This window comes from Artemia sp. Qi Xiang Cuo, chromosome 6, assembly GCF_049724085.1.
Source record: "Artemia sp. Qi Xiang Cuo chromosome 6, ASM4972408v1, whole genome shotgun sequence".
Lineage (NCBI taxonomy): Eukaryota > Metazoa > Arthropoda > Branchiopoda > Anostraca > Artemiidae > Artemia > Artemia sp. Qi Xiang Cuo.
The window spans coordinates 40760226-40775766 of record NC_142799.1 but is presented as its reverse complement, the minus strand read 5'-3'; the positions used below and the strand labels follow the sequence as shown (position 1 = coordinate 40775766).

General features: G+C 37.0%; 1 protein-coding gene across 1 annotated transcript in view; it reads right to left on the bottom strand.

The window, feature by feature from the left end:
- Nucleotides 1-15541, bottom strand: part of LOC148951235 (putative ATP-dependent RNA helicase DHX35) — an 86975-nt gene that overhangs the window by 2522 nt on the left and 68912 nt on the right. The window contains exon 10 of the mRNA XM_089090192.1: nt 8128-8436. Coding sequence (XP_088946318.1) covers nt 8128-8436 — 309 coding nt within the window. The remainder of the gene's footprint in view (nt 1-8127; nt 8437-15541) is intronic.

The following is a 15541-nucleotide window of genomic DNA, read 5'->3' as shown; positions in this document are numbered from 1 at the left end:
GGTCAAATATGCATGTAAAACCTGATTATCATCTTGAAAAAATCTATTATGCAAATAAAAATAATTAGGCGAAAGACGTTGAACATGTCTTATCGTATAAAGAAAAGAATGGAAAGAAGGGAAAAGATCCAGTGGAAGGATGTTTAAAATTTGATACATACTTTTCGTTGACAATTTACCAGGACAAGAATACGGGCTAGGCACGCAATTTTTCAATATATGCAGAGCTTTATTTTTTTGACTCTGAAGGATAAGAACATAATCTTTAAAAGTATTAAAAAAAAAAAAAATAATGGAATATTAATTTATGTGTGAAATTAACAGAGAATGATAAAGGTATTTCAGGACTAAAAATGATAGAACAAATTTCCAATGGTTCATCAATCCAATATTACTCGAGAGTTTCATTCGAAGATAAATTGAGTGGCCTTTGCATGACAAGTTTGAACTCAGCATTATTCGGAGATATTTAATACTATCAACTCTTTCAATTTCTATGGGTAGGCCCTGAATATTAATCGTCATAATTTCCAGTGCTGTTCTCCCAGTATGAGAGAATACGATTTGTCTTAGCGCAATTTATAGACAATTTATTCCTCGAAAACCATAAAATAAGCCTCTTCAGTGCTGATTTCAACCTGAGCTTCAAAGATCTAGAGTCGGGGCTGCTGATGTTGCATGCCAAAATCAATATATCAATGTCGAGTTTGTCAAAGACGATCTCGTTTTTACGGTTAAATCTACAAGGGTCAGTTGGCACAAAATCTGCCATATCTGCTGGTGGTATTTTATTTGCTTTTACTAGCCCCTCGGGCAGCCGGGTCATTCCCCTTCCAGAGGCACAATATTTTGGACCTTTAGGTTGAAAGTCCTTGCATGATTCTAGCTTAAACAAGAAGCAAGACGCCAACCTGTACACAAAAATGTGGTAGTAGAGGAAAGGGGGTTCGAGGGATAAAGAGCCTAAACTGTGCCTCCAATCATAAAGATTCAATTTCTTTGCATGATCCCAGTTTTAAAACAGTGCAAAATGCCCATCTTTTCTACCAAAATTTGTCTGGAAAGAATAGTCTGTTTATATAATTTGAGACCCTTACCCCTGGAGCTTCGCGAATTATGTCCCCATAGAGGCACTATTTTGAGGGAAATAGTGTCTCAATATTTCGATCCGATGCCACAGAAGTTACAGGGGTGCCTGGGGAAAAAGCACTGGAGGGATTGGGCAGACGAGCTCTCTCCAAAGCTCCTACAACCAACTAATCTATATGAAGAAGCCGGAACGAGAAAAAAAAAACCACCGAAAAACATGGGAGTCGCATTGCTCTTGTCTATGCTGGTTCAACATTAACTGAAAATATTAAAATAATGATAATGATACAACCATTACTTGGAATATATCAAGGAGGCACACTTGTGCATCTATAAAGAGGCGACCCACAACAATGTTAAGCGATTTCAGGTCCTAGAGGTCGCAGAGAGACGGCGGTGATCGCATTTTGTAGCCCAAGCTCAAACTAAGAAATGTGCAAAATTTCATCCTCCTCCAACTTTATCTTCATGGGGTAAACTGGGCCGGAAGTTTCGACCTTCCCACCACAGCCCCCCTTTAACGTTGTCCGATTGGGCTGAAATTTAGAGGTTAAGCTTTCCTAGGGCCCGGGAGCGTATCTTCGAAATTTCAGCTCAATCCGATCACTCCTTCAAAAAAACAAATATAGCCACTTAAAATTCATTTCTCTTTTTTTTTTTGTTATCCACACCTACAAGCCACAGTTGGCAACGGATCCGGGTCAATGAGGACTCATTCGAAGCAGAATTTGACCTGTTAGGGCCTTTTCATATTTTCAAACCGAAAAAATTATGCCCCGAATTTACATTTACGAAAAACCTCGTTTTCCTATAAGAGCCCATGTTAATTTTTCCCACCACAGCCCCCCGTTGTCTGATCGGGCTGACATTTAGAGGACAAGCTCTTCTGGGGTTTCGGAGCTCATCCTCGAAATTTCAACTCCATCCGATCACTCCTTCCCGTTTTTCAAAAAGCCAAATATCAAGTTTTGTGGGGATTTGCTTGCCTCAAAAATAGATTCCGCTTACTAAAAAACAATTACAATTGTGTCTCTTTAGTACAGCGGTCGAAACTTCTGACTGTCAGGCGGAAAACCCGGGTTCGATTCACCGTCAGAGGAAATTTTTTATATACTGAATTTAAAGTTTAAAAAAGAAACTCAGTTTCTTTTTTAAATTATTTGAAAAAAATTACGTTTTCTAAAGAGTTAAAGAGGCTGAGTTACAAGCTCGACCATTAAAACGTACAGGGATTAGGAGGCACAGTTGGGGGACTGTTAAAGAGGCTGAGTCACAAGTTATAAACTGTACAAAAACGTGCAGAAATTATTTGAAAAAAACTACGTTTTCTAAAGAGTTAAAGAGGCTGAGTTACAAGGTCGAACCTTAAAACGTACAGGGATTAGAAGGCACAGTTGGCGGGCTGCCGCCCCCAAAACCCCCCGCTTTCGCAGCCTTTAAATAATAAAAAAGTTTTTTAAACTGAAAGTAAGGAGCGACATTAAATCTTAAAACGAACAAAAATTATTCCGTATATGAAAGGGGCTGTGCCCTCCTCAACGCCTCGCTCTTTACGCTAAAGTTTTTATTGTTTAAAAAAAAGAGTTTTGAGAAAGTAAAACTTTATCGTAAAGAGCGAGGCGTTGAGGAGGGCACAGCCCCTTTCATATACGGAATAATTTTTGTTCGTTTTAAGATTTAATGTCGCTCCTTACTTTCAGTTTAAAAAACTTTTTTTTTTATTTAAAGGCTGAGAAAGCGGGGAGTTTTGGGGGCGGCATCTCCCCAACTGTGCCTCCTAATCCCTGTACGTTTTAAGGTTCGACCTTGTAACTCAGCCTCTTTAACTCTTTAGAAAACGTAGTTTTTTTCAAATAATTCCAAGAAGGTGCGAGCTAATTGTTAAGCTCTTAGCATTCGGGTGTGGGTAAAACCAGCAAATAATTCTAAAATAAAACGAAACAGAATCACAATCTTAGAGGAAACACATACAAATATATGGAACTAGTACGCTTCCCACTAAGCCTACTAACCTTATAAATTTTATCATCAAAACAAGACATCTGGAGTCAGAAGAGCACCCAATAACAATTTTAACGCCATCAGGAACCTTGGACCAGCATTTGGGACACAGGACACAAAAAACTGACGTTTTTAACAAGTTATTCGCCTACTAAGAGCCTTGCCTTGTCTCCTCCCTTACTCATGAACAATAAATAACCACATTCTAATTACTTCAATCCGAGTCAACAATATGTAAGAACAGCTGTTGAAAACTTGAAAAATATGTTGAGAATAAAAAAACAAATTTAATGGTAGTGAACACAGTTTCTATTCATCTACAAGAAGATTAAATTCTTTAGTTTTAACTCATCTCTTATTTCATATTGTGCTCATTTAATTTTTTTAAAATGCAGCTTATTTAAATTTTAATGTAGTCATTTTATTTCATAAATTCAAAAAAATCACTAAAAATAAATAGTCTCTATCAGTTCGCTGTGAAGCTCTTCGTATGCAGAGCAGCTTCAATGTTTCACTCCCTCTCATGAAGTTCCTAATTCCTATAAATCTTTTCCTATGACCTTTCCCAAACGCTTTCGGGAATGTCCTACTTTTTTCTTGGCCCAAGTTGTACTGCCAAAGAGCACGATTCTTGGCAATTTATCAACCATTATCCAGAAAACGTGACTCAGCTATTTTAACCTTTCTTTGAGTATAACGAAATAAACATATTTTTGTACAACTTGCTGTCTGATATTTGGTCATTCAAATGAGTGCCTAGAACTTTCCTTTGACAATACTTCTGGGGAACATCTTGTATCTTCCTCAACCTCCCGAAGCACCTACATTTCAGAGCCATACATGATATGTGTTATTTCCGTAGTTTCTAGTATTTTAGTCTTAGATGTAAGATTTATCTCCCTAAGCTTTTAAACTTCTTTCAAATGCGAAAAAGCACCAGGCACCTTGGCTATTTTACTTTTTACATCTTCACTGCATATGCCATTCTTACTATTGCAAGTATCTACCTAAGTAGATGAAGTTATCAACTTGGTCAATTTTATCGTTAACAAGCATCACCTCTTCATCTTCATTTACACCTAACTGAAGCAACCTAGTCTACTTAATGTTGATCTTCAAACTTCCTCTCGTGCCCTGAAGCATCAAAATTTACAGAATTCATTCATTTCACTAAAATTGTCATCTAGCACACTCATATCCTCTGCGCTATCTAGTTTATGAGGCTTTTACTTCTCTAGTTAATACCAAGCGCTATATCCCATGGCCTTCTCTGGGTACCTTAGAGCTAAATGTATCACAACCTGATTGGCTCTCGATTCAACAATGAGCCAACTACTAACCTTACTTCCTACCTTAACTGCAGCAATGTTATTCTTGTATATAGCACTAATCACTTTAAAGCATTTCTCTCGTACAACACGCACGGATAGGACCTTCATTTGAGGTTTTCTATCAGCTGAACCAACATAAAAATTCAGATTTTCTTCTCCATTAATTGAGGGGTGTAAATTTTGTCAACATATCATCTTCCTTCCTTAAAACCACAATCCTCTTTTCTTAAAAGTTGAACCACGACGAACCGGTGATTATTTTTACGTGTAAACCTAAGACCCGGTTTATAAAAGAACGTAATGAACATCTTGTATATGCGGAGAGAGATGTTTCATATGTACCTCAGTGTGCAAAAAAGTAAAATCTGCCGATAACCGATATTTTTTTCCGATATCCAATAATGACAACGACCCTCATATCGGCCTTTTATGGATATCCCGTTTTTGTTTACACTATTTATCTACAGACTGAAACAGTCACAAGTGGGTCTTTCTACACAGTCCAGAATTAGGCGGCAACCTTTAAATTATAACTCCTAAGGGGTTATCCCGTGAATCGGGCTTGACAGAGAAGAATTTTGCTTGGAAAAGTTACTTTTCACTAAGATGAAAGTCAGGGCCCTCGTTTATAGTGATAAATCATCGGCCGTATTGCACTTTTCTCATCTTGTCTCAAATCCATTTGGAAAAACACAAGACCAATGACAATATGTACAAGATCAAACAATCTCGAGTAGCAACAAATATTCGTGTGTAGGTATTAGCGCTCTGTGATTCAAAAGATATAATTTCACAAAGTATTTCCTCGGTACTGACTAGGAATTAGGCGCACGAAATGCAATCCTCTCCTTTGTTCCCGTCCAGACGCGACAATTATGATGGCCATGCCTAGGCCCTGGCCCTACAATTATTCAATGTTTACAAGATAGTCTTATCTTATATTCAGCATAGTCTGGAGGCAGCATTTTGGGATATGCATATTCTGGCTAAAATCATAAAGCAACAGTTATTACTGAGCCTTTACAGGGTGGGACTGCTTCATTGATTTCCTGCCAGTAAAAGGGATTTTTCCTTGTAGTTTCTAAACTAAATAACTGCTGCTTGACAATTAAGTTGTTGCGGTGTCCTTTTTGTCGTTAGTGTGGGAATGTATTATTGGGTTTGTTGCTAATTAGTGTCCGGTTTGATCCTAAAGTTGCTACAATATTATTGGTAGCCTGTCAACATTTGTCTTTGATACATTCACCTACAAATACAGGTTCTCCTATTATTTACGGTTTAGGTAAGTAAAGAATTGTAAATAATGTTGATACAAAATTTTTAAACAATGCCTAATTTCGAAGCATTTCATTTTTCTTAGATATCAACGTCATGGAGAAAAAGATAATATTTACAGAGCTATTTAAAATTCAGATTTTTGACTACTGTCAATAACAGCATAGAGAATCCATACTGTGGTTTATACCATGATGTTCTTGATGCTTAGTTTATGAAACCTTGAAATCTCAACTGTCACTTAGAAACAAAGCATTAAGAATATATTGGACAATACTTAGATATTTTTCAACGACGTGAGGATGCCTTGAAGAAATAGAAGTTAGAACTAACTGGGGCGTTTTAAAAACAACACTTAGTGGTAATTGAAACACCTATACAATTGAAATTCCTATACAAGCTGCAACAAACAAAAAGCCCAATACAATTGCAGGAAACCTGACCAAACCTTGTCTATTAAAGTTCGCTAAACAAGCTGTTGAAGAAGCGAGTGAAATTAGAATACATAACCTATGTTTGTCCAATATCGCAATTCAAGACGCATTTCAGACATGTCCGTAAATGCAATGGAATGTTTTTTGAAATAAGATAACTACTGTATTTTTATATTCTTTTTTGCAGAAAACTAAAAACTATACGAAAGATAAAGGGGTCAGAGAAATGACAAGTTTGTCATTGAAAAGTCATGGTACATGACGGAAAGATGCCTGTGGAGTGTGTACTGGTGGAGCGCAGTCAGCACCTCGATGCTTTGATATGGCTTTCAGAATAATATTAAACAGCTTGCACCACAAGCCAAGGGAATGCACTATATTATTAACAAATTTACCCTTGCTACCAATGCAAGAAGCACCACACTCTTTGGAGACGCTTGACAATTATATAAAATCTAGTGCTCTTAATGCTCGGCTCTTCAAAGAACTATGCAACAACATGAAATTTGACCAAGAAGTGTTTGGTGCTACACTGCTGTTCGCTGATTATAAAAACGAAAAGTTTTTAGCCGAATTTTAACTAAAACAAGAAATTAAACAGTTCTTAGAAAGGAAAGGAAAACATGCATATATGGCATACTTTAATGATGAGACCTGGATCCAAAGAGTAGCTCATTTATTTGACATCTTGGATCAGACAACTAAGCTAAATTTAAAACTGCAACGTAAAGAAATTCACATAATTTACTCCAAGGACGTTATATCAAGACTTTCGTATAAAAGTTGCAAGATTTGAACAATAAAGTAAATCTTGGAAACGTCATTTTTGAACACCTTTCTATCGAAACTGAAGAATCGGAAACGAGAGTCGTATACAGTCTAATATAAGGAAGGAAATTAATAAACACCTCTAATCCCTTGAATCTGAAATTTAACTTTATTTTCTGAAATTTCATGAAGAAAAGGCTGCTTTAACTCAAATTTCATACATCCCTGGACGTTACCAATGAGTGCAAAATGAAAAATTTTTAGAGCTAAGAAATACATCTTCAGCACGTGATTCAAGAAAGATCGTTCTATCATCCATGGTTTGGACGTGTCATTTGAATCCTAAAGTTTCTATGTTTTCTTTCGAATAGAAACTTGGCCATTTGACATTTTCCAACGTGCCATTTGCTAGTATTTATCTCCGCGAAAGTGGATTTTCAACTCTTCAAGAGATCAGAAGACATGAATTATTCAAAAGCCAGGAATAAGTCATTCGTTCAAGATGACACGAGATTAATCTTGATAAAAACTCAGCCAAAATTATGATATATCAGCTGAAAATATAATGTCACAGCCATTATTTTATTTTTATTTATCAAATGTTGCGGATAGCAAGGGGGGTCACAAACATCTTTCAAAATACAATTGAAAATTAGAAACCACTGATGTGGACTGACCCTGTAGCATCTACATAATAACCATGATGAACCTTTTTTTGTATGCTGGTGCTGGCCCCATCCATCAATAACCTTTTCGAGAAGGAAAAACCGCGAACAGATAATAAATGAAAGGAAAACATGCAAACGAAAACTTCCATAAGAATAGTTGGTCTCTTTCTAAAGGTATTCTACATTGTACATTGTGCTTCCTGTAAAGCAGTTTTAGCTTCAAAGAAACTTGGTTGATCGATCTTTCACCACATTGTCCGAATTTGCTCTTCACAGTCTTTCTTGTTTAGCCCAAGGGGAAGCACAAATTGAAAAGGGGAAGTTTCAGTGGCATTCAGGACACAAAAAGATATAACTTGCAGTCTAAAGGGGGTAAGTGGGGTGTAAAAGAATATCATATTGAATTTCTAAAATAAAACAAAGTAAAAAAAAAGAAAGAAGGCTTTTGACTTTAGTAGTCGATAAATGTATCACTATTTAACTTGCAACTGTGCATAAAAAATAAAAAGGAAGCTTTTTGATTTCTGAACTTCTTGTTTTAGATACAAGCTTAAGGCTTACCTCTACATTTTACAACAGGGATTTCAAATTTTTTCAGTATTCCAATCAATTGGGCTTTAATCTTCACAGCTCTTTGAAGAGCTCTTCTGTTAACAAAGTTACTGGAACACCACTGTGAGGATTCTCCGCTGTCTTCATAATCACTAAGAATATTTAACGAGGTCATCAGGTCGCCTTCTGCCACTTTGTACTGTCTTTGCGCTTTCTTTGCACGAGTGAATTCATCCCCACTACGTGGTGTTAGGAACACAGATTCAACTTGAAGCATAGCAATTATTGATGCTACTTCTTCAGAACATCCAAAATCACCTGTAATAGTCTTTATAAAGTTGGCTAGATCAACTACTTTATTCTGCATTCTCTGCTTTTTTTAGAAAGCAACTATTTCCATAAGGTAGCACAAAAACCACAAATAACAACTTGGCAAAACTCTAGTATTAACGTCCGATGAGTCAGCTTTGCCAGGTTTCCTCTTACTCTGAAATTTTAGTTTTAATTTAAATTGAAAAATCAAATTGAAAAACTGAAATTGAATAATTACTTCATACTTGTACATTTAGGTTCACACAAAATGAATAAAATAATAAGTTTGTAGACATACTGGTCAACAGAGCTCGCTATGCTTGCGAAGATACCTGCACAAAGGGAGGGGAGTTCTCCCATAAGGTTGATTTAAAACATCCAGAAAAATTTCGGCCTAAAATTTCAATAAATTTCAGCAAAATCTTTTTTACATCTACACCTTTTAAGGCACTTGGAACAAATCCACTACGATCAACAATGACTTGGATTTACAGTAGACTTGCTTGAAATATCGCCAGTAATAAGCGATTGTGAACCCAAATATATATATATATATATATATATATATATATATATATATATATATATATATATATATATATATATATATATATATATATATATATATATATATATATATATATATATATATATATATATATATATATATATATATATATATATATATATATATATATATATATATATATATATATATATATATATATATTGGGGGCCGAACGGTTTCCAACCATAATTTGTCCCAGTTATGTTCTTTTTTCTTGAGTAGTCTCAGAGGCTCCAGGTCTTTCTTCACTGTGGCATGCCATGATTCAGTTTGGCCTCCTAGCTGTTCCCCTTCCCCCTTCCAATGGGAAGGGGCTTTGAATTCAAGGGACTGGTGGGTCAGGTATACATATAGTTGGGGCTGGGCTGGATATATATAGTTGGAGACGTGCTGAATCATTTTTTGAGTAGATGCTAAACATTGCTGAATTTAAGGGATAAACTTTTTCAAGGGGATATTCCGATGCTCCCAGGTATCTTGAAGCATGCTATCCTCCCCTCTAAAAGGTTCAGAAGGCCTCTAAGCACAGCAAGTCCGTGATATTGCTGCACATTAAGCCGTGATTAAGCCTTGGGTAGTAATTTCTGGTGTGGGTGCTCCTCATTTTATTTTATTTTATTTATTTTTTATTTGTTTATTTTGAATTTATTAGGAGTTTTATTTTTCGTTACCATACGGAGAGTTGAAGAGCAATCTTTTTATTCCAGTATCTGGAGATAGTATTGTTAATTTATTGTTGAGTGTATAAGCCCACGCACGAGTTATTCTCACCGTGGGTCATTAATATGATAGTTTTGTGAAAAACATTTGGTGGATCAGGTATACATATAGTTGGGGGTGGGCTGGATATATGTAGTTGGAGACGTGGTGAATCATTTTTTGAGTAGATGCGAAAGATTGCTGAATTTAAGGGATAAACTTTTTCAAGGGGATGTTCCGATGCTCCCAGGTATCTTGGAGTCTTCTTTTTGAGACCTAACTTTTGCGTTAGGATGCTTTTATGGAGAATGGCATTGAAGTGCGGAAGACAGTGACTTAGATTTGTTGAGTGGTGTTGTTTTTTTTGCGACGGAGGGGGGGGGGGGTGTTTTTTTCCTTCCCTGTTTTCAAAAAAACAAATATAGCCACTTAAAGTTCATTTCTCTTTTTTTCTTTTGTTAGCCACGCCTACAGGCCACAGTTGGCAACTGATCCGGGTGAATGAGGACTCATTCGAAGCAGAATTCGACCTGTTAGGGCCTTTTGATATTTTCAGACCAAAAAAATTATCCCCCTAATTTACATTTACGAAAACCCTCGTTTTCCTATAAGAGCCCATGTTAATTTTTCCCACCACAGCCCCCCTTTAACGTTGTCTGATCGGGCTGAAATTTAGAGGATAAGCTTTCCTGGGGCCTGGGAGCATATCAGCTCAATCTGATCACTCCTTATCTGTTTTCCAAAAACAAAATATATCAAGTTTTTCGGGGATTTGCTTGCGTCAAAAATGGATTCCCCTTACTAAAAAACAATTACAATTGTGTCTCTTTAGTGCAGCGGTCGAAACTTCTGACTGTCAACCGGAACACCAGGTTCGATTCACCGTCAGAGCAGATTTTTTATATACTGAATTTAAAGTTTAAAAAGAAACTCAGTTTCTTTTCTAAATCATTTGAAAAAAATTACGTTTTCTAAAGAGTTAAAGAGGCTGAGTTACAAGTTCGAACCTTAAAACGTACAGGGATTAGGAGGCACAGTTGGAGGACTGTTAAAGAGGCTGAGTCACAAGTTATAAACTGTACAAAAACGTGCAGAAATTATTTGAAAAAAACTACGTTTTCTAAAGAGTTAAAGAGGCTGAGTTACAAGGTCGAACCTTAAAACGTACAGGGTTTAGGAGGCACAGTTGGGGGGCTGCCACCCCCCAAATCCCCCGCTTTCGCAGCCTTTAAATAAAAAAAAAGTTTTTTAAAGTGAAATTAAGTAGCGACATTAAATCTTAAAACTAACAGAAATTAGGCCGTATATTAAAGGTAATGTGCCCTCCTCAATACCTTGCTTTTTACTCTTAAGTTTTTATTGTCTAAAAAAAAAGAGTTGTGAGAGGGTCAAACTTTAGTGTAAAGAGTGAGGCGTTGAGGAGGGCACAGCCCCTTTCATATACGGAATAATTTCTGTTCGTTTTAAGATTTAATGTCGCTCCTTACTTTCAGTTTAAATAACTTTTTTTTTTATTTAAAGGCTGCGAAAGCGGGGGGTTTGAAGGGCGGCAGCCCAATCAGACAACATCAAAGGGGGGCTGTGGTGGGAGGGTCGAAACTTCCGGCCCAGTTTGCCCCATGAAGATAAAGTCGGAGGAGGATGAAATTTTGCACGTTTCTTAGTTTGAGTTTGGGCTACAAAGTGCGATCACCTCCGTCTCTCTGCGACATCTAGGACCTGAAATTGCTTAACATTGTGGTGGGTCGCCTCTTTATAGAGGCACAAGTATGCCTCCTTGATTTTTTGTATATTTACTTAAAAGTTCATGATACATAAAACTAAACTTTTTGAATTGCCAACTAATTTTTTTGGCAGAAAAACCTCTTGGGATCAGTTTTTCGCTCAGCTTTTTACATCTATTTTTAAAATCTGTGTAATTACTGCATTTTTTTGTATACCTAAATAAATGGGAATAATAAGCTGAATAAGTAATATTTGAATGTATATTACTTTCAAGGAATGGAAAATTAATTACTTCAAAATTAAAATCATCCGTTTTATTATATATTTTAAAAACTAATTTATTATTATCTGAAATATTAATTTTTAAATCTAAGAAATGGTCCGACTGCCTCATCCCAAGAGATTGTTTTTATGTTTTATTGACGTCAAAAGGGCGGGCGATATCCATGGTTGGATGGGTTGATTATATTTCCGTTTTTTTTTTTAATCTTGGGCACGACACATCAAGTGCAGCATTAAATCCTTCTAAAAAATAATACGTCGCAGAGTTCATTTCATAACCATCAAAAACAGGAGACCAATCAGTCAAATTCAGTTTATCCTTTAAACATACTAGATTTTTTTTATTAATAATCCGGGTGCTGTTTCTGGTGATTTTATTTTATAAGTCTGGTATCTCACAACAGAAATTAAAAAAAAAATGATCAGAGAAATCCGTCAGAACAACCTGTGAAGATGTGGCTGGTGTTGTTAAAAATATGTTGTTAATGAGAGTTGAACTAGTCGATGCAACACGCGGTGGAATTGTACACGAAGGAATTAGGGAATTCGATGTAATTAATGTAATAAATTCTGTTGTATGGGTATTGTCTTTAAATTCCTGTAGGTTTATATTAAAATCCCCCATATCCACATCATCCAGATCATCCAAACATGCCAGTAAAGACTCCAGAGATTGCAAAAAAAAGCGGTATTAGGGCCGACGGGGGCTTATACACAACACAAAATCGAATTTTTTTAGTCCAAAGCCGACATTCAACAGCCAGTATTTCACACACTTTTTCAACATTATATTTTTCCAGTTCTGGGAGTGGCTCAAACTACGCTCCATCATTCAAAAATAACCCAAGGCCACCTTTTTCATGGACTAGTCGATTCTTATCAATGAATTTATATCCCGGGATTTTCACATTAAAGTTTGCCTCATCATTAATAAATGTTTCACAAATCCCCAAAATGTCAATTTGATTTGCTGACAAAAAATTTGTTAGTTCATCAATAGAACTCATGAGTCCTTGTACATTCACAAACCCCATTCGCAATGAATTATCTTCAAGTCTATTTATTTCATCAGGAGAAACGTGCGATGACGGTCTTATTTTAGAAAAAGTATTGCTTTCTCTTTGACCGAATACATGAAAAGTTTCAGAAAGTAAAGATAGGTTAAGGGGTTTTCCCTCCAAATCCACCAGTCTCTCGGTCCCCCCCCGCACCCGCAAACTTTAAAGTCAACTAAATAATATTCGAAAGATCCCACCCCGCGGAATGAAATAACACCCACAGTCTTAGGAGCAAGGACCATAGCTTACGTAAATTGCCAATAGCTTACGGATAGTTTAATAGTGGAAAATGGGGGCATATCTGATTTTGGGTGTCCAATCGAGTTGTAACTTCTAGAGGTCGTTCCGTGAGTCAATAAAAATACACAATTTTTGAAAGAGCGAGGGTGTTAGAGGGGCAAGAAATAAACCAACAAAATTGTGTCCCTGGTCAGTTTGAAACTTATAACCAGAAGTCCTTGATACAAACGGAGCCTAATGAACTAGAACAGTATTTTAGGGCGAATAAAAGGGTGAATAAATATTTATTTTCTAAACGGGGCTGAACAATTACACCAGTAAGTTTCTGTGCTAAGGAGACCCTGATGCCCAATTAAAAAATCAAAACAAAACTGTCTTACCTAAAAATGAGGCCTGAAAAATGGGCTAAGACTTTTTTTCTACAAAAGGCTTTTAACTTGCACTCGTAAGTTCCTGGGACAAGGAAACTCCCCCTCACCCCCCCCCCCAAAAAAGTTGGGAACACAAACACCGAAAATGGGCCGGGGGAAAAAAAAAATTATTGATTCGGAGGAAAACGGAGCCTGAAAAAGGACTAACAAACTTTTTTTTCTGAAGAATTAGAAAGTAAAAACCGTAAGTCCATAGACCAAGTGGGCCCTAATATAAAACTCCTTTTTTTTCATTTGCTTAAAACTACTAAGGATTGTCCTGGATTATAGTGACCACAAATTTGGCTTGGAGGAAAAGGATGTTGGAAAGACGGAAATCGCCCTTACTTATTCTGATAAACCTGAAACTTTCAGCCCTAGGCCATTGGGTCAAAAAGAATCTAGTTTAAAAATATAGTTCGGGTTTACAGTTACCTCCCCCATCCCTCCAAAGAAAGGTCCGAGAAGCGCCAACAATTATTTCTGATCAGCCCAAAACTTACATATTTCCTTCCCTGGGCCTTAAGGATACCGAAGCAATTGGGACCAGATGTAAATCAGAAGGTACTATGTGTACCTTAGTCACCCAATTAGCATATCTTGAATGTTTAGAACATGGCTTTGGATATAGAGTTGAAACATTTAAGTACTGTTGCAATTGGGCATAGAATTGTGATGTTAAATATAAGATACAGCGAAATTAAAACAACACATCGTGCATGCAGGCTATCAAACACTCCGTACATGCAATATCTCGGGAATCGTTCGGGAGACAAACTGAAACTTCACGTAAGGTTAGAGAAGTAAGTAGGAGGAAAGGGAACTGCAAATTTTGTGCTGGGGGAGCGACTAAATGTATTTAGTCTCTCGTCAACCTAAATGTTTTTGGGTGTCAAGCCACAATGGGACTTTTAGTCTATTCATGGCTAAGTAGCGAGGTAAATGAAAAGCCACAACGTGCTGCCATGTTATTTGAAATATCGTAGCTGCAGACCCAGAAAATGGACCGAAAATGTTTTCCCCCCGATTTTTGAATTAAAATCAAGTTGCCATCAAGACATTGGCCAATTGGAGACAAATTGGTAGTCTGAGTGAGAGGCGGCAAAGCTGGCATAAGCTTTTTTCAGGATTGTATAAGAAATGATGTAATTTTCACTTGTTGTTATATTTATCTATCATCCATTCATCCATCTATCCTAGGATAGAACTAAGGTAGATACACATAGAAGTAGGAGATGATCAAGATTTTTGGTTTAACTCATGACGGACTATGTCAACTGGACTTGTATGCAAAAAGGGGGACTGAATAGGCTTGCCCACTTAGAGTCTCAGGCAGACTACCGTGTTTTAGGATTGACACATGGGAGACAAGTCCCCCTGGACTCGCCGGTGAACGGGTAGACCTATAGTTTTCCAAGGGTTTTGGTAAACGGCTTGTGCAAACGGCGGGAGTAGCTATGACTCCAATTGGACAAACACTTCTGTGTTAGCTTTTGGAGAGGCACGCCCGCCTAGAATCTCAGGCAGGTTGACCAAATTGTTTTCCCCAGAGATGATCGTATCGAGCCAATGGTCCAATACCTTCGGAACAGCTTGGGAGAACAAATTGAAACTTTTGGGGAAGTTTTTACGGAGGAAGGCCAGATAAACATAGAATTTCAACTTAGAGGAGGGAGCAAAGACGAGCTAAACATATTTTGACTAGAATCTGCTAAAATTTTTTGCACCTTAAGCCCTTGTGGGACTAGAATCTATCCACGGTGAAGTAGGAACATAAATTAAAAGACAGTATATGAACCCAGATTAATGAGATAGGGTATCCACAATATCTCAAGTTGAAAGTTTCGAGCTGAAGCTTTTTTTGATATCGAGTTGAAACTTTCAGGAGGCCAAATGGGGGTCAAATTTTTGGGGATCAAATGGGCGACATTGAAAGGGAGCAAAGGTAAATCTAAATAAACTATGAATATCCAGGCTATAAAAATAAAGTGTTTCCAATATCCAGGAAACGGCTTGGGAACAGCAGTTAAAACTTTAAGGTAATGTAGGGAGAGTGGGAGTCGACATAGGGACATCAATTTTGTGGGGGAGGGGGAGAGAATGGCTCAAAATATGATGTCTCTGATCCA